This window comes from Theropithecus gelada, chromosome 1 (assembly GCF_003255815.1).
Source record: "Theropithecus gelada isolate Dixy chromosome 1, Tgel_1.0, whole genome shotgun sequence".
Taxonomy (NCBI): Eukaryota; Metazoa; Chordata; class Mammalia; order Primates; family Cercopithecidae; genus Theropithecus; species Theropithecus gelada.
The window spans coordinates 15945298-15964561 of record NC_037668.1 but is presented as its reverse complement, the minus strand read 5'-3'; the positions used below and the strand labels follow the sequence as shown (position 1 = coordinate 15964561).

At 45.9% G+C, this 19264-nt stretch overlaps 1 protein-coding gene across 6 annotated transcripts; it reads left to right on the top strand.

The window, feature by feature from the left end:
• The first annotated feature begins 6044 nt into the window (after nt 1-6044).
• ENSA (endosulfine alpha) lies at nt 6045-13557 on the top strand. 6 transcript variants are annotated; one of them, XM_025380174.1, is made up of 4 exons: nt 6045-6255; nt 8089-8214; nt 9878-10044; nt 12825-13557. In XM_025380174.1, the coding sequence occupies exons 1-4, from the start codon at nt 6199-6201 to the stop codon at nt 12838-12840; spliced, it is 366 nt and encodes a 121-aa protein (XP_025235959.1). In that variant the 5' UTR covers nt 6045-6198; the 3' UTR covers nt 12841-13557. The 6 variants fall into 6 exon arrangements, with proteins under 6 accessions (XP_025235959.1, XP_025235978.1, XP_025235949.1 ...); XM_025380193.1 differs by having other exon boundaries at nt 6059-6255; nt 9878-9974; nt 12825-13555; XM_025380164.1 differs by having other exon boundaries at nt 6067-6608.
• Nucleotides 13558-19264: the final 5707 nt, after the last annotated feature.

The following is a 19264-nucleotide window of genomic DNA, read 5'->3' as shown; positions in this document are numbered from 1 at the left end:
TATTTCCAGGCCCCAGTGTAGAGATGCTGACTCAATTGGAGTGACATAGGGCCAAGAGATTCTGTATTTTTATAAAGTTCCCTGGGAGCTTCTAATCAAACAAGTTTGAGAACCAGGGATCCACATGGAGGTTTCTCATGGTTTTGTGTCTCTTCACATGTGGCTCCTTCTGCCTGAAAAATGTTTCTTCACCTTTTCTTTTTAATCTGAATAATTCCTATACTGCCTTCAAATGTCACATCCTCCAGGAAGCTGCCTTTGATACACTTTTTCCAGTGTAAACTGTCTTTATCTCCTCACTCATCTGTGAACAACGTGAAGAGGCCGTCCTTTATCTTTGCATCCACAGTGCCCAGAAAAATACCTAGCACATAGTAAATGCTCAGAAAGTTTGTTGGATGAAAGGAGTCTCTTGCTGCACTAGCAGAACCTCATTCCCTCTAGGGGAACTCTTGCTACAATTTCCCTCTTCTTTTCCTACTGTCCTCTGTCAGGGGTCAGTCACCCTCTGTCTGACCTTTTATAAGATGAGGTGGTCCTCTAAATTGTTTTCCCTTCCTCTCTCCCCTTGCCAGTCTCCAACCTTCCCATTCATCCTCATAATCCCAGCTTAGTTTCTATCCCATCTGAAATGTTCCGTAACCACCTTACCCAGAAATGATCCTTTAAACACTGAACATACAAATCATTTGATAAGCGTCGTATAGTTGTTTCTACATAGTATGTGTTGGAGATATACAGCTCATGCCCAAATATGGGTCATGGTCACCCTATCCTAACCTCCTCCCAATTATTATGCTCTAGGGCTTCAACATTTGTGGCTTCCCACTTACTTGATTACATCAAGTGACTTTTTTTTTTTTTTTTTCGAGACGGAGTTTTGCTGTTGTTACCCAGGCTAAAGTGTAGTGGCACGATCTCGGCTCACTGCAACCTCTGCCTCCCGGGTTCAAGCAATTCTCCTGCCTCAGCCTCCTGAGTAGCTGGGATTACAGGCATCCACCGTGCCCAGCTAATTTTGTATTTTTAGTAGAGATGGGGTTTCACCATGTTGGCCAGGCTGGTTTTGAACCCCTGACCTCAGGTGATCCACCTGCTTCGGCCTCCCAAAGTGCTGGGATTACAGGCGTGAGCCACCACACCAGGCCATCAGGTGACTTTTTTTTTTGAGACGGGAGTTTCACTCTTGTTGCCCAGGCTGGAGTGCAATGGCATGACCTCTGCCTCCCAGGTTCAAGTGATTCTCCTGCTTCAGCCTCCTGAGTAGGGATTACAGGCATGCACCAACATGCCTGGCTAATTTTTTTTGTATTTCTAGTAGAGACGGGGTTTCTCCATGTGGCCAGGCTGGTCTCGAACTCCTGACCTCGGGTGATTCGCCCGCTTCCACCTCCCAACGTGCTGGGATTACAGGCGTGAGCCACTGCACCCGGCCTTTCAAGTGACTTTTATAACCATGCCATATCTGCCATTAATTACAGTTGTTATGGGATAAAGCTTATCATAACCTGTAATTTCTCCACCTAAGATATAAACTAACATTTTAGTCTCATTGCAACCTCCTACTCTTCAGTCCCTCTCATTCATTCCCACCAAATCTGAGCTTCATCTGTCTCATGTTCTGCATGAGACAGTTCTTCAACACCTTCTTGTTCTCCTAGTTCATCTGTCTCATTCCATCTTTTGTAAAGAACCTAGATGCTGTGGTCAGCTGTTTCAACAAACGGGCAAACCAATCTCTAGACTTCCTTATTGCCCTCCTCCCACTGTTCCCTCTCTACTAGTCCTTTGACCTAAGCTGTTGTTTCCATTCCAAGGCAGCCAGGAGTCACTGACCAAAGTCACAAAGCCATGCTGATTGGGACTACTATAAATTCTAATCTACTATTTAATCTTAGCTCTTTCTTGCTATTTGGAATCATTGCCATTTTCTATAGAACTATTTCCAACCTCCATTTTTTCCTAGATCCTCTATCTCACCCCCATCCTTTTTATTTTCAAAAGACTGACCATACTCAGAAAAACAAGTCCATTCAATGTGACTTTCCTAAATGTTTAGCCACTCGAAATCTCTATACATTTAATCTCCTACTCTTCCTTTATAGTTGCCAAAGTCAACCTGTCTCTCTCCCTCTTGACCTACTAACTTTCTCTGAGACTTTAATTCTTTCAGTATTGCCTCTTTATTTATTTGTTTATATTTATTTGGAGACAGGGTCTCGCTCTGTTTCCTGGGCTGAAGTGCAGTGGCCCCATCTTGGCTCACTGCAACCTCTGCCTCCCAGGTTCAAGCGATTCTTCTGCCTCAGCCTCCCTAGTAGGTGGGATTACAGGCGCCCACCACCATATCTGGCTAATTTTTGTATTTTTAGTAGAGACAGGGTTACACCATGTTGGCCAGGCTGGTCTTGAACTCCTGGCCTCAAGTGATCCACCTGCCTCAGCCTCCCAAAGTGCTGGGATTATAGGAATGAGCCACTGCACCCAGCCATTATTGCCTCTGAAAGTAAATAATTACATTTTTAGTTTTTCTCTCTCAATTAGCTCATTCCCCTTTTCTTTTTATTTTATTTTATTTAATTATTTTTGAGACGGAGTCTCACTCTGTCTCCCAGGCTAGATAGAGTGCAATGGTGTGATCTCAGCTCACTGCAACCTCCGCCCCCTGGGTTCAAATGATTCTCCTGCCTCAGCATCCTAAGTAGCTGGGATTACAGGTGTGTGCCACCACCCCAGCTAATTTTTGTATTTTTAGTAGAGACGGGATTTCTCCATGTTGGTCAGGCTGGTCTCGAACTCCTGATCTCATGATATGCCCGCCTCAGCCTCCCAAAGTGCTGGGGTTACAGGTGTGAGCCACCGCATCCGGCCTCATTCGCCTTTTCTAAAAACATGCTTGAGTCTTGCCTATTCCCCAAAAGAAAATCTACTGCTACAGCTCTGCCCTTTCTTTGCTTTACTGTTAAATATTGCTACCACTGTTCAATATTGCTACCACCTCCTCACTCCTTAACGTCTTGCGATTGACCTCTGTCACCTCCATCTTTAATTTCTGTATCACATTTAACACTGACAACCTGCCCTCCCTTTCTTCATTTGCTTTCCATGGCTCTTTTCTAATTCTCTCCCTACCACTCTGATCATTTGTCTCTATGTCTTTTGCTAACTTTTCCCCACATTTCTGTCTTGAGATTTTTTTCTTTTTTTAAGAAACAGGGGTTCACTCTGTTGCCTAGGCTGGAGTGCAATGGCATGATCACAGCTCACTGTAACCTCAAACTCCTGGCTTCAGGCGATCCTCTCACCTTGACCTTCCGAAGTGTCGGGATTACAGGTGTAAGCCACCGCACCTGACTGGAACCTCTTTTTTTCCTACGTTCTCCTTTGTAAGCCCATCAACTTCCACAACTTTACTTACATTTATGTGAAAAAGTCCAACATTTGTACATCTTTAGCCTCTACTTTTCTCCCAAACGCCCACACCTACATTTCCTAGAACCCTAAAATTTCAGATATGGAGCTCTTAGAGGTCATTTATCCTAAGTCTTCATTGCCTGGATGTCTCCACCAAATGGTTCATTCGCTTTTAATAAAGTCCATGTTTACAGGCCAGGTACGGTGGCTCACGCCTGTAATCCCAGCACTTTGGGAGGCCGAGGCAGGCGGGTCACCTGAGGTCAGGAGTTTGAGACCAGCCTGGCCAACATGGCGAAACTCTGTCTCTAATAAAAATACAAAAATTAGCCAGGCGTGGTGGCACGCACCTGTAGTCAGGAGGCTGAGGCAGGAGAATCACTTTAACCCGGGAGGTGGAGGTTGTAGGGAACTGATATCGGGCCACTGCACTACAGCCTGGGTGACAGAGCAAGACTCCGTCTCAAAAAAAAAAAAAGTCCATGTTTTCAAAACTGAATGCCTCATTTTCTCTGCTTTTCAGTTCCATTCCCAAATTGACTCCTCTTCTTGAATTTGTTTCTATAAATAATCACCTTGAGGCACACAGTCTTCTCATTCTCTATTCAGTCAGCTGCTAGTCTAGTGGATTCCATTGTCACACACTCTCTTGATTAGGTTCACTATTTTCTATTCTTAACTACCACGTTTCTAGGTTAAATCCTAATTATCTCCCACCTAACGTTTGCAGAGGACTCGGCTAGAGTGCTCATCTCTAGTAGTTTTCTGCTTAGAATTCTGAGTCTTTTTATTCATTACCACCACATTAATATCTCCATAAATAGCAATTCTTATCTGCCACTCTTTTTTTTTTTTTTTTTTTTGAGACGGAGTCTCACTCTGTCGCCCAGACTGGAGTGCAGTGGCGCCATCTCGGTTCACTGCAAGCTCCGCCTCCCAGGTAAAATCGATTCTCCTGCCTCAGGCTCCTGAGTAGCTGGGACTACAGGCGCACGCCACCACACCTGGCTAATTTTTGTATTTTTAGTAGAGACGGGGTTTCTCCATGTTGACCAGGATGGTCTCTATCTCCTGACCTCGTGATCCACCCTCCTTGGCCTCCCAAAGTGCTGGGATTACAGGTGTGAGCCACCGCGCCCAGCCTTGTTTTGTATTTTTAGTAGAGACAGGGTTTCACCATGTTGGCCAGGCAGGTTTCGAACTCCTGACCTCAAGTGATTCACCCGCCTAGGCCTCCCAGACTGCTGGGATTACAGGTGTGAGTCACCGCGCCCAGCCAGGCCTGTAAGCTTTCGTCTCGCTCTGTCGCCCAGGCTGGAGTGCAGTGGCCGGATCTCAGCTCACTGCAAGCTCCGCCTCCCGGGTTCACGCCATTCTCCTGCCTCAGCCTCCCGAGTAGCTGGGACTACAGGCGCCCGCCACCTCGCCCGGCTAGTTTTTTGTATTTTTTTAGTAGAGACGGGGTTTCACCGTGTTAGCCAGGATGGTCTCGATCTCCCAACCTCGTGATCCGCCCGTCTCGGCCTCCCAAAGTGCTGGGATTACAGGCTTGAGCCACCGCGCCCCGCCGGCCTGTAAGCTTTCTAAGGGCAGAGACTGCCTTACTATATATGTACCCCGCCCCCTCCAACTAACACAGTACCATCCACATACAGACAGACGCCCAAGAAATGTTAAACTGTGATTCTGGATAGGTTAACTAGTATTAACCGTATTTACTAAATGTTTATCACATATTTACACTGTCCTCCTTGTTTCAAGGAGCTTAGTCCCCAAGGGATCACCCTGATGGAATATAAAAACTTCATATAAGAGTTAAAATACAGAACGTAAGCCATTAGTGTTTTCCAAGAGAACTCGGGTTGAGACTCAGTCTCCCTCTTCCACAGGCCAAGTGACATATCGTAATACCATTGGTACCGTTTTATTTTATTTTTATTTTTCGCTACAAGGTCTTGTTCTGTCGCCCAGGCTGGAGTGCAATGGCGCGATTTCGGCTCACCGCAACCTCTGCCTGCAGGGTTCAAGTGATTCTCCTGCCTCAGCCTCCCAAGTAATTGGGATTACAAACGCCCACCACCACGCCCAGCTAATTTTTGTATTTTTAGTAGCGAGGGGGTTTCGCCATGTTGGCTAGGCTGGTCTCGAACTCCTGACCTCAGGTGATCCGCCCACCTCGGCCTCCCAAAGTGCTAGGATTACAGGCGTGAGGCACCGCGCCCGGCCTGTTAGTACTATTTTAAAATCGAATCTGACCTCCAAATCATTTTCTGGAGCTCGATCATTTTCTGCTAACACTGCGCAAACTTTAATCCTCTCCACCTGATATGAATAAAGGCTTCCATCCTTTCGCTCTCTAGTTTGACGCCCCGCTAAGCCTCTCGGGCGCGGGGCGCTGGAGTGAAGGAAGCCGGAGCCCACCAAAGGGGCAAAAATACCACAGCCAGCAGCCCCGCCCCCGATATCCCCCACAGGCTTCCAATTGGTCCTTGTGTCTCACTCTCTTTCCAGGTTGGTGTTCCAGCTTGCCGGTCGCCTCTAGAGAGCCCACCTTTAGACGGCGACTATTGGTAGATCGTTACGTCATTGCCCCATCTACCTCACTCCCACTGGCTCTCATAGGAAGGGGCGGTCGTAACGTCATGGGCAAGGGCCGCCATTTTGGCTGAGCAACACTAGTGACAGGAGCCGAAGCAGCAGCGCAGGTTATCCCCGTTTCCCCTCCCCCTTCCCTTCTCCGGTTGCCTTCCCGGGCCCCCTACACTCCACAGTCCCGGTCCCGCCATGTCCCAGAAACAAGAAGAAGAGAACCCTGCGGAGGAGACCGGCGAGGAGAAGCAGGTGAGGTGGAGGGGGTGCGGGCGGGCGAGCTGGGGAGACCGTGATGGGGTGGGAGACGGTCTCCCACCAGTGCGGATTGGTCGCCATGGTCTCAGGCTCCGCAGGGGTTGGCCACTTTTTGCGTCACGCAGGGTGAGCTTCAACACGACCTGCTGCTTTGGCGCTGGTTTGTTGGGTCCTTTGTCACTCAGTAGTGTACTCTTCCTGATTGGCCAATAGGCCTACTGCTCAACCCTTGGACGCTGTGCTATAATTGGCCGAGCATGGACGCGGGGCGGGTGTTTGGAAAGAAGGTGAATGGAAGGGGTCTAGCTGGTGGTCCTGGGTGTGATGTGTGTTATGGGTTAGTAGAGGTAAATGACCCAGCATCCGGGCTGGGGCCCGCAGCCTCAATCCGCAAAGATAGGGGTCGAGGTAAAGACGTTTAAAAAGGACGAGTACTGGGGGAGGGGAGAAGTGTAATTATTATTATGGCTAGTTTAAGGCGGCAACTTTCTCAAGAGACCTATTTTAGTAGCTAAGGATGGTCTATTGCTCACCTTCAATGAGGACCCAACAAGATCGAAGAGGACTAGAGTTCCAAACAGAATCATGGTGATTAAACTTGGAAAAGACGCCGACAGGGTCGTGAGAAAGACACCACTCTCTTCCCCTAGACTTCCAAGGCAGGGACTTAGTGCACCCGCGATTCCATGATGGAAACTCGCCAAATAAACCCCTTATTGGAGTTTGTATTTGACTTCTAAAATTTAGCACTGGGTTCAGGCACTCATTAAATACACTTGGTGTTATATCTATGCGTGATTTTCAAGAGAAAGGAATATAATCCCACTAAAAAGAGCCATACGTTGACTTCAGATCTTTTCAGAAAGTCACTAAAGGGCAGCAGGGACCACAAGAAACAAAAAGAGATTGACTACAGTAGTGAGAGCCCCTGCACCACCAGGGTAGGTATTGATTTTTTTTAATGAAAGCTGGTGGGTAAATACTAGTGAGCCTACTGTATCTTTATTTTCCTGAGGTTAAAAACAGTATCATTTTCCTCTCTGTTTATCAGCTTGCTACCATAATATTTGTGGAAATGTTGAAGCAAGGCTGTGCCATTACTCAGGTGGAGATCTTTGAAGAAGGCCACATAGCTAGCCTCCTCCACAGGGAGACCTAACAGGTGGCTTAGACCCTGAATAAGGAAGGAATTGCTTTGTTGTGTAGCAATTTTTAAAAAGAAAGAAAAGAAAAAAATGAATAAGGAGGGAACATTTAGCAAACTGTTTCTTCTTGTTGTAGAGACGGGGTTTCAACATATAGCGCATGTGGGTCGCAAACTCATGAGCTCAAGCGATGCACCCGCCTCAGCCTCCCAAAGTGCTGGGATTACAGGCATGAGTCACTGTGCCCAGCCCCAAACCATTTTTTTAAAAAAATTTCTCATGTGACATGTAGGATAGCCTAGGGAACCCCCCTACTCATCCTGTATCACCAGAAGCCCTGCTAGCTCTTTTTTCTCTTTGTCTTTCTTAGCATTTGTGCTGAGTGATATGGCCCATTCTGTGATTAAAGTATTGTGTTTAGTATCACCTTTAGCCCAATACACATAGGTCCCTGGGTGGTTCCTTGGGTGGAGTGTGAGAAGCAGCTTGTCTTTTTCTTCTCACAGTAGTCATCTTGAGCTTTAGGGATTTTAACAAAGGTCTGGCTTTAACAGCAGAGTGGAGATAGCATATTTACAAGTGGGTGGATCTCCAGGAGAAGTTGAGAGTATAGTTGTTATCAAATGTGAGAAGCAGTTGTTTCTCAGTCTTTAATTTTATTTGGCTCATTTGTTTTCTCCAGGACACGCAGGAGAAAGAAGGTATTCTCCCTGAGAGAGCTGAAGAGGCAAAGCTAAAGGCCAAATACCCAAGCCTAGGACAAAAGCCTGGAGGCTCCGACTTCCTCATGAAGAGACTCCAGAAAGGGGTATGGGGCATAATCTCTTACCCTCTTTCTTTGGAGCCAAAGGGGGTTCTTGGAATGAAGTCTGTAGAGGTTCTACTGGATCCTTTCTGGAGGTTTTGTTGTTGAATAGAAGTAGAGAGGAATTTGAAATTTGAAAAGAGCAAGTCAAATTAATGTAAATCCCTAATGTGGTATCAGTTCCCTCCTGCTTTTTGTGTAGGAAATTAAGGCCTAAATTGGAGCACTTGGGTATGTGGGGGAATGAGGGAAAGATGTTAGAAACTGAAATGCAGACTGCCCCCAGGCATTTGCCTGTTTGAGTGTTGGAGGTTTTAGGATTGTGTACTTTTTAAGCATTAGAGATAAATTTTGGGATGCATCATTTCAGAAGAAGATCAAACCATCTCTCCTACAGAAATAAATCCTCAACTTGAAGTGAATCAGTTTCTTCATACCCTTAAAGTGAGCACCAGCCATTAATTATACTCCTGCAACAAACGTATTTTTCCTGTTCAAAGTGGTCCTCCTCACCAAGAGAGAGTCTACTTTCATAGTCATGTAGCTCCTGATCAGATTTTTAGTTCCCAAAGGTACCTAAAGCTGACTGAGGGATTATATTATCTTTTAAAAAAAAAAAAAAATTGGGGCGCGGTGGCTCACACCTGTAATCCCAGCACTTTGGGAGGCCGAGGCGGACGGATCACGAGGTCAGGAGATCTAAACCATGGTGAAACCCCATCTCTACTAATAATACAAAACATTAGCCGGGTGTGGTGGCGGGCACCTGTAGTCCCAGCTACTTTGGAGGCTGAGGCAGGAGAATGGTGTGAACTGGAGAAGCGGAGCTTGCAATGAGGTGAGATCGCGCCACTGCACTCCAGCCTGGGACTCCATCTTTTGAGAGCGAGATGCCGTCTCAAAAAAAAAAAAATTATTTCCTTTACTCTCCTCTGCAATGACTATAAGATTATAAATCATCAAATTGAAGTGTGCTTCTCTGTGTAGATAAAATAGAGGGTGAAACATCCCTGTGGAGGATCCCAGTTATTGAGTCTTAGTCACAGATGATAATGTGATGCTGATTTGCATTTACCTTGCTGGAGGCAAGGCAGGCGTGGGCAGGCTGTCACAGTCATGGAACATGTGTGGGAGCTGTGAGAGTCAGAAGGAAAATACATTATCCTCATGAACAGGCCCAGTTTCTATTCCTGGTCTGGGAGAATAATCATTTTGAGGTTGTTGGCTTGTGGTTGATCTCCTGGTGGCTAGGATAGCCCCATATTTATCCTTCTCTGTATCTTACTCATTTCTGTTTCTCCAGTTCCAGGTTATTGCCCTGTACCCAGTAAGGTCCTCAGTTGCCCTTTATGAATAAGTGATTTTGGTTGAGCCATCCTATACTGAGTGGGGTACAAAGGATGGTAGGGGCTTTCCCTTGACTCCAAAACTATTTACTCTAGCTGGAAAACTGCTTACGTACCTGAAAAAGTCAGAACACACTGGGGAGAAGACATAAGTACATGTAATTAATGTTAAACTGTGTATGCATGAGGTTAATCAAAGAAGACTTCTTGAAAGATCTGAGTGTGCATGAGGGTTTATAATGGATGTGAGATGTGAGTCTCCTTGTTTTTGAGGAAGGCCAGAGTGCCTCACTCACCTAAACCTCCCTCTTATCTCTTAGCAAAAGTACTTTGACTCAGGAGACTACAACATGGCCAAAGCCAAGATGAAGAATAAGCAGCTGCCAAGTGCAGGACCAGACAAGAACCTGGTGACTGGTGACCACATCCCCACCCCACAGGATCTGCCCCAGAGAAAGTCTTCGCTCGTCACCAGCAAGCTTGCGGGGTAACCTGAGCCCCCCTCTCCTCCCCTTCCTCAACCACTGGACTTTTATATATTATAGGCAGGGATGAAATGGGCACCTAGTCAGATCTTCTCAGCTTGCTAGCCAGAAATGACTGTGATTTTGCTGGGGGCTGCTGAGAAGGTAATGTAGGTTGAAAAGGGGCTCTAAGTTGATTTCTTTGGTTAGATTGAGACTTCCACACACTCTCTGTAGTCCAGGTAGGGCCCAGAAATAGGAAAGGCTAGGATTGGATAATGCTGCAAATGTTTTTTTGTGTGAGAAACTGGAGAGATGTGATTTCTCCTTTTGGGAGAGAATGTCCCAAAATTGATTAGACTGAGCCTTGGGAATAATTTGGCAGGTTTAACATCCCAAGGCTAACCTAACATAGTTGGGAAAGGTAGATTGAATGAGACATGTTTTCTGTGCTTCTAAGTGTTCTGTCCCTTAGGCTGCTATTGCTTCATGTTTCCATTATGGCAGGTTTAGAGAATCCTTAAAAAGAAAAATTGACTTGCTTGCCTAAAACTACAGTGCCCCCTTAGCCTCCATTACTTAGTATCTCTTACAGTTTGCTCTGGCTCTCAAATAATATAAAGATTGGTGAACATTATTCACAGAAAATGGGCACCTTCTCTCTCTTTTCCAGCATGTTGCTTTTGAAAGTATCATGGGATAGTGGGAAGAGCACTGGTTTAGGAGTCAAGCTATCTGAGTTCTCACTCTACTCAGTCCCAGCAGAGCTGATGTATAATCTTGGTTAAGTCATTTATCCTCTCTGGATTTCTATTTCCTCACCTGTAAAATAGAGTTAAATGTATGTAAGATTGATTCTGATTCTGAAGTCATAACTGCCAGCAGAAAAACTCCGTACTGTTCATTGTAAAACGAAAGGTGAGGAAGGCTTGTGGGTGGTGAGTCTCTGCTCTGTAATATTGGGAAAGTACTACAGAGGGGAACCATTTGAGGGATACATGAGGACAGAGTAAATTGAGGTTTGGGGATTATAAATTCAGGCAAGACAACTTTATAGATATCACAGTCTTGAGGATCAAAAAAAAAAAAAATAAGCTAGCCATGGAAGCTTCTTGCCTCTGACCCAGCCCACTTTCCCAGCCTACCTCTGGGCCATAGCTGCTAAAAAGCTTCTCTGGCAGCAGAGCTGCAGGCCTGAGAAACATGCCCAGTCATGCACATATGTTGACCATGTTTCAGATGCAATCTGATGCCAGATATATTGTTAGGGAAAGAGGAAGAAGGGTAAACTGAGCTAGCCCCTGGGGCTGAGTACTCCTGCAGGGCTGGAGGAGCAGGTTCTTAGAAGATGATTCACCTTGGAGGAAGCTAGGGAAAGTGGTTAGGGAGGGAGAGGAGGAAGACTGAGAAATCTCTGCATTCCCAGAACTCAGCAACCCAGCTCTTGTATGATGAGGAGAGGTAGCCTTGCTCATTCGTGAATAGGTGGAGGAAAGGGGTTGCAGGTGACCCGCATCTTCAATCTAGTTATCACCAGCTTGGCTAGAATCTTATTGAACGCAACTTGCTAGTTATGACAGAGAGGGCCAGGGTGAGAACTAATGTTCAAGAGAGCAAGATTCTGTAATCCTCTTGCCCTCCCTCTCACATCACAAATTCTGATATGCCAAACATTTGGCCCAATGAGAATGACTGACAGACTTGCTGATGTGCATGTCGGGGGATGAGGTGTGTACATACTTTTCTTCTGACTGGCCAGTGTTCAGGCTGTCATTCAGATTGGATAGGAAAAAGTTGGTGAGGAAGGAATGGAGAGAGCAGGATCCCTGGACTCCCTGGTCCCCAAACTCCTTAACTGTCACTTGTAATTGTATATAATTTTTGTGTTTCTTGCTCCATTTCCTCATGCTGTCATCCTTAAAGTCCATGTGGGAAGGGGAAAATGCTGAACACCATTGTATAGTTTCTTCAACTGTCCCAGCCATGTTGTACATAGATATGTCATGTTATTATATATATAAATATATATATAATTTTGTACGTTTTCTTCATCTCCGATCTTCTCGAATTCTGTACTTTTTTTCTTTTCTGTTTGAGCTGCCTTCTCTATCATTCAGCTTGAGTCCTCAAGACTACTGGTCACAATGAGTCTGCTTTTTAGGAAGGAATAGGAGGAGCAGGGAAATTAGAAAAACTGTTGGTCTCACTCTGTCTCTCTGCCTGGTCATCTTCAAGGCTAAGAAAACAAACAAGCTACATTCTGTATTTGCCAGTTTCCACAGCATGAAGTACATAGCTTCCTTAGCAAGGAGGGGTCATTCCAAAATCCAAATGCAAATTGCTTTGATTAAACCTAGATTATTAAATCCACTCAGAACAGCATGTGTGTGGTCTGGTTCTGGCCTCCACACAGTCACCATGTCATCACTGTGCTACTTCAGTCTTTGCAAGTAGCTGTGGCCATGCCTCTGAAACTGAGCCTGCTCTGAGTAGGCAGCTTACCCACCTGGAAACCTCCAGTTATTTTCATCTTATCTAAAGAATTGTTTTTCTATGTTTGTTATCCATGGATATCCCAGAAAGGCAGATAATGTTGTTTCGTGGATAGGAAAAGACTGAAATTCTCTTTTTTGATTTTTTGCAAATCCTATCCCTTATGGATAGGATTCAGACATATGCCAGGTTGCCTAATGGTTGTTAAATGTGGAGGAATCATGGGGTAGAGACTGGGATGGAGTTCAGGGTTTTTTTTCCCCTATTACTTGACGTGTTTTTTTTTTTTTTCTTCTGTGTTCGTCCGCAGTGGCCAAGTTGAATGATGCTGCCCGGGGCTCCGCCAGATCCTGAGACGCTGCCCTCCCCGCACCCGGGTCCTGTGCTGGCTCCTGCCCCTTCCTGCTTTTGCAGCCAGGGGTCAGGAGGTGGCTCGGGTGCGGGCTGGAGAGGCAGAAGCCCTTGCCCGTTGGTGTCCCAGCACATGGAGCCCCTTGGGCTGAGCACCAAGACCTTGAACCTTTTTTGTTTTACCTTTTTTCCAAATAACAGTTGGGAGAAATCTCAGTGAAATTCTGGGGGTGGGGGTGGGGTTGAGAGGGTGGGGTGGGAGATATGGAGGAATATGAATTAGGGCTTGGAGTTGGTAAAAACATTCCTGACTATCCTTTTTAACCACGTGGCTGGTGTGGGATAGATGTGAGGGGAAGGAAGTGGAGTAGACTAATGAAAAGGGGTTCTAGTTGAGCTCTGTAGATAAATGCCTTGTTTCAGTGTGGTTGGAGACCTGGTGTCAGATAAAAGAAACTCCATCCGCACAGACAGATGCAAACAGCTCCTCTGGTTCTGCAGAGCTAGTTGAGAACTCAACGTTAATTATTTTAAAAAGTAGTGTCCTTGAAATAGATTTGCTGTGGGGAGAAGAGCAGTGAGTGTGGGAGAAAGGAGCCGTGAGCATGGGGAACCCCACAGAGCCCAAAGGACTTTCTCAGTATTTGAAATAAACAAAACAAAAACCCATGAAAAAACCCAACTCAGAAATACTCTGAAGCAGTTGGTGTGTTTTATTGGGGTTTGGGAGGGGGAGGAAAACAATGCTGAAGACATTGTTAATGTGAGATGCGGCTGAGTTCCCCAATACCATCACTTAGGGAAAAGGAGCAGGAATGTTGGCATAAACCTTGTCCATCCCTTTGTTTCTGTAGCTAATGTAGAAGATGCATCAACCTCAGTTTGTGGCTCACAAGATGAGGCATTTAAGGTATTTGATCTAAACGGTTTCTTGACACCTAAGCCTAGTCCAGGCTTAGCAAAAAAGGAGGACCATTCTCCTTTTTCTCTTTGTCTTCCATTCCTTTTCTTTTTTTTTTTTTTTTTTTTTGAGACGGAGTCTCGCTCTGTCGCCCAGGCTGGAGTGCAGTGGCCGGATCTCAGCTCACTGCAAGCTCTGCCTCCCGGGTTTATGCCATTCTCCTGCCTCAGCCTCCCGAGTAGCTGGGACTACAGGCGCCCGCCACCTCGCCCGGCTAGTTTTTTGTATTTTTAGTAGAGACGGGGTTTCACCATGTTAGCCAGGATGGTCTCGATCTCCTGACCTTGTGATCCGCCCGTCTCGGCCTCCCAAAGTGCTGGGATTACAGGCTTGAGCCACCGCGCCCGGCCATTCCATTCCTTTTCAAGTTCCCATGTCTGTGAGGGAGAAATGTGACAAACCAAAAGAAATACGTTATTTCTTTGTAATAAGCCAAAAGAAACTCAAGTCTTTCTGCTGGTGGCCAGCAGGAGGCAGAGTGATTCCTTTCCTCATGATGTCCCAATCTGCATTGCTGGAAACCTGCTACTGAAAGAAGTTAAAAGCTGCCTGTGAATGGAATGTACAAAAGAAAGGTTACCAAAGGAGAAACAAACTCCGGCAGGTACGGTGGCTCACGCCTGTAATCACAGCACTTTGGGAGGCCAAGGTCGGTGGATCACTTGAAGTCAGGAGTTTGAGACCAGCCTAGCCAACATGGTGAAACCCAGTCTCTACTAAAAATACAGAAATTAGCTGGGCGTGGTGGCGCATGCCTATAATCCCACTTACTTGGGAGGCTGAGGCAGGAGAATCACTTGAACCCAGGAGGCGGAGGTTGCAGTGAGCCGAGATCACGCCACTGCACGCCAGCCTGGGCGACAGAGCGAGACTCCATCTAAAAAAAATAAATGAATAAAATAAAACAAGTACAAACTCAAACTAGAGACACAAGTTAATGGTGTTTATTGTGGTGGGGTTAGTGAGCCATCCCATGATTTCCTCCTGAGTATATCATCCCTGGTTTGTGTTTGCCAGCTGGGGAATGAGGTGAGGTTTGTGAGGCTATTTCTTTCTCTTTTTTTTTTTTTTGGTAGGGTCTTGCTCAGTCGCCCAGAATGGAGTGCCGGGTGCAAACACTCACTGTAGCCTCAACCTCCTGAGCTCAAGTAATCTTCCCATCTCAGCCTCCCAAGTAGCTGGGACTACAAGCACATGCCACCACACCTGGCTAATTATTTTTTTGTAGCGATAAGGATTCACCATGTTGCCCAGGTGAGTCTCAGAACACAGGCTTAAGAATTCCTCCTATATTGGCCTCCCAAAATGCTGGGGTTATAGGCATAAGCCACTGCGCCTGGCTGAGAATATATTTTTTTTCCTTTCTTTTGTAGACAGGATCTCATTTTGTTGTGTAGGCTGCTCCTGAACTCCTGGCCTCAAGCAGTCCTTCCATCTCAGCCTCCCAAAGTGCAGGGATTACAGGTGTGAGCCACTACACCCAGCAGTTGGTGCAATTTCATTTTAATACAAGTGAGGAAGTTAAGATACAGAGGTAAGTTACTTGTAAGGTAGAAAAGCTGGTTAGCTGAAGAGCTTGAGTTAGTATCTTAGGCTTTTATATTATTTCTTCCCACTATTCCTGGCTCCCTGGTCCTCAATTTTAATTTGTGGCCTTAAGAAGCCTGGGGTATGGCCAGGCACGGTGACTCACATCTGTAATTCCAGCACTTTGGGAGGCCGAGGCAGGAGGATCAGGAGGTCAGGAGATCGAGACCATCCTGGTTAACATGGTGAAACCCTGTCTCTACTAAAAATACAAAAAATTAGCTGAGCCTGTAGTCCCAGCTGCTCAGGAGGCTGAGGCAGGAGAATGGTGTGAACCCAGGAGGTGGAACTTGCAGTGAGCCAAGATTGTGCCCCTGCACTTCGGCCTGGGCGACAGAGCGAGACTCCATCTCAAAAAAAAGAAGCCTGAGGTGCCAAAAATGTTTGGGGCTATCTATATTTTGTGTTACTCCTTAGCCTTTTTTTTTTCCTTTTAGTTCTTCACCACTGCACACTTGGCAGGATGTATTTCATTTTAAAACTTGCCAATCCATGTCCTTCACTCCCATACTATAGGGCTAAGCAACCAAAGCAAACTGATTCTGCAATGCTTCTAAATAGTTATTCCTGCTCATTATTTTAGCTAGATGTATTCTAAAGTCTTTATCTCAAAGAGTTGAATCAAAGGTTCGTCTACTCCTCCAACATGATTGTGCTGACAAGCCTCTCAGCTGAGCCATCTAATATGCAGGGTGGCAGGGATGAAGTCACCATTACTGTCCAACAGCTTTTATTTTAAGCTGGTGTGGGCTGGGCATATTAAAGACAGGCAAAAGAAAAATAACTTGGAGAGTTGCCATTGAGGATATATCCACAGTGAGCCAACAGCACCCACACAAGCAGCCCTCGTCTGTATAATGCCCTGTACTGGGTCTTGAGGGAGATTAAAAAGAAAGATCTGTTCCACCCTGGGGAACTTGAGATGTGGCAATAGCACACAAATGTAGGCAGATTTATAGTTCTAAGCAGAGTTCCAATAGCTAAGCTAAGGGAAGGAGAGTCAGGAGGTAAGCTGTTAGCTGAATTTTATTAAAGACAGATTACTTACTAGTAAAGATAAGGTGGGACCTCCCGTGCTTGGGCTGCAATATTTTAAGTCCCAAGTGACTGTTGAATTCTCACTTTGCAGTTGGAAAAATAAGCTGTTTTTGGCCAGATAAACAGTGTAAGAGGTCATTTCTGCTCTAGAGGAACATGTAACCTAATTGAGACACTTCTACATATAATGCAAGATAGCATATGGTTAGTCAGGTAGTAGAATTCTGAGAAGAGAAAATCCAACTGGACTCATAAGGTAAATATAAGTGGTGGAAATGGAAATTTAACTGGGCCTTGAAAGGTGGGTAGTATTTAAACAGTCCAGTTACTTAATAAGTGCCCACAATATGCCCAGCATTGTGCTAAAATACAAGGTAAATGATATGTGGCTGCCTCTTTCAAGGAGATTACATTGTAATGGTGGAACTACACATGAAGAAATCATATTACAGTGTTATACTTGCAGCAGTGGTGGTCTAGCTATACAGAGGAATAGGGATGAGTAATTAATAATAGTTGCTTTTTTTTTTTTGAGACAGTCTCACTTGATCATCCAGGCTGGAGTGCAGTGGTGTGATCTTGGCTCACTGGAACCTCCACCTCTGGGTTCAAGTGATTCTGCCTCAGCCTACTGAGTAGCTGGGATTACAGGCATGTGCCACCACGCCCTGGTAATTCTTGTATTTTTGGTAGAGATGGTGTTTCACCATGTTGGCCAGGCCAGTCTTGAACGCCTGACCTCAAGTGATCCACCCACCTCGGCCTCCCAAAGTGCTGGGATTGCAGGCTTGAGCCACTGCTCCTGGCCTGATTTTTTTTTTTCTTTTTGAGATAGAGTCTCGCTCTTGTTTACCAGGCTGGAGTGCAGTAGTGAGATCTCGACTCACTGTAACCTCCGCCTCCTGGGTTCAAGCTATTCTCCTGCCTCAGCCTCCTGAGTAGCTGGGACTACAGGCGACTGCCACCGCACCTGGCTCATTTTTATACTTTTAGTAAAGACTGTGTTTCTCCATGTTGGCCAGGCTGGTCTCGAACTCCTGACCTCAGGTGATCTGCCTGCCTCAGCCTCCCAAAGTGCTAGGATTACAGGCGTGAGCCACCACGCCCAGCTGTGGTTTTTTGTTTTTGTTTTTGTTTTTGTTTTGAGACAGGGTCTTGCTCTGTTACCCAAGCTGGAGTGCAGTGGTGTGATCTCAGCTCACTGCAACCTCCACCTTTTATGTTTAAGCTATTCTCGTGCCTCAGCCTACCGAGTAGCTGGGACTACAGCTGCGCACCACGATGCCCGGCTAATTTTTGTATTTTTAGTAGAGACGGGGTTTTGCCATGTTGACCAGGCTGGTCTTGAACTCCTGACCTCAAGTGATCTGCCTGCCTCGACCTCCCAAAGTGCTGGGATTACAGGTGTGAGCCGCCATGGAGGCCTAGTATTTTGAGTACTTACTATGTGTCAAGCCCCATGCTAAGTGCTTAATTTACATCTCATTTAATCCTCACAACAATTTTATGAAGTATATACTCTTAGTATGTCCATTATACAAATGGTAACACTAAGACAAAATAACTTGCCTAAGCCCTAAGTCACACAGCTTCTGAGAGCAGTGACAGGATTTACTCCGCTGCCTGCAGAGGGATAGGGAAAAGAATGGTCAGGAAAGGTTTCAGGAGAAAGTTCTGAAGGATGAGCAGGATTTCTCCAGAATGGTAAGGTGAAAGGGGGCATTTTGGTAGAGGGACTAACAAGTAGAGAAGGATGAGAGGGATGGACTCTTTGGTGTTTCTATAGTGACAGTATCAAGTGAGTCCTGGAGAGTGTCTGGAGACCTGGCCAGGAAGGTAGACAGGAGTCATGTTACACAGGATATGATATGCAGGCAGGCCTAGGTTACAAACAAGGGATATAGTCAGATTTGTGTTTTAGATAGGTTGCTGCCAAGTTGTGTGGAAAAGGGATTTAAAGGGGGATGGATTTAGTGATGGACTGGTTCTAGTGTTAGAATGCCTAGTGTTAAATCCTGATTTTGGCCGGGCATGGTGGCTCACACCTGTACTTTCAGCACTTCGGGAGGCCGAGGCAGGTGGATCACCTGAGGTCAGAAGTTCAAGACCAGCCTGGCCAACGTGGTGAAACCCCCGTCTCTAGTAAAAATACAAAAATTAGCCAGGTGTGGTGGCGGGTGCCTGTAATCCCAGCTACTCGGCAGGCTAAGGCAGGAGAATTGCTTGAACCCAGGAGGTGGAGGTTACAGTGAGCCGAGATCAAGCCACAGCACTCCAGCCTGGGCTATAAGAGTGAAACTCCATCTTGAAAAAAATAAAATTTTTAAATCCCGGTTTGTTTTTTTAATAACTCTGGACAAGTTTCTTTAATTTTCTGCCTCAATTTACCTACTTGCAGAATGGTAAAGATATGGTACCGGCCATGAGGGTGATTGTAATGATTAAGCAAGATAAGGCTTGTAAAGTCCTTACTTCAGGGACTACAGAAGTGCGTAAAACATGGTTCCGGCCGGGCGCGGTGGCTCACATCTGTAATCCCAGCACTTTAGAAGGTGAAGGTGGGTGAATGGCCTGATGTCAGGAGTTGGAGACCAGCATGACCAACATGGTGAAACCCTGTCTGTACTAAAAATATAAAATTAGCCAGAAGTGGTGGTGCATGCCTGTAATCCCAGCTACTTGGGAGGCTGAGGCACGATAATTGCTTGAACCTGGGAGGCATAGGCTGCAGTGAGCCGAGATTGCACCATTGCACTCCAGCCTGGGCAACAAGGCGAAACTCCGTCTCCAAAAAAAATAAAACATGGTTCCTG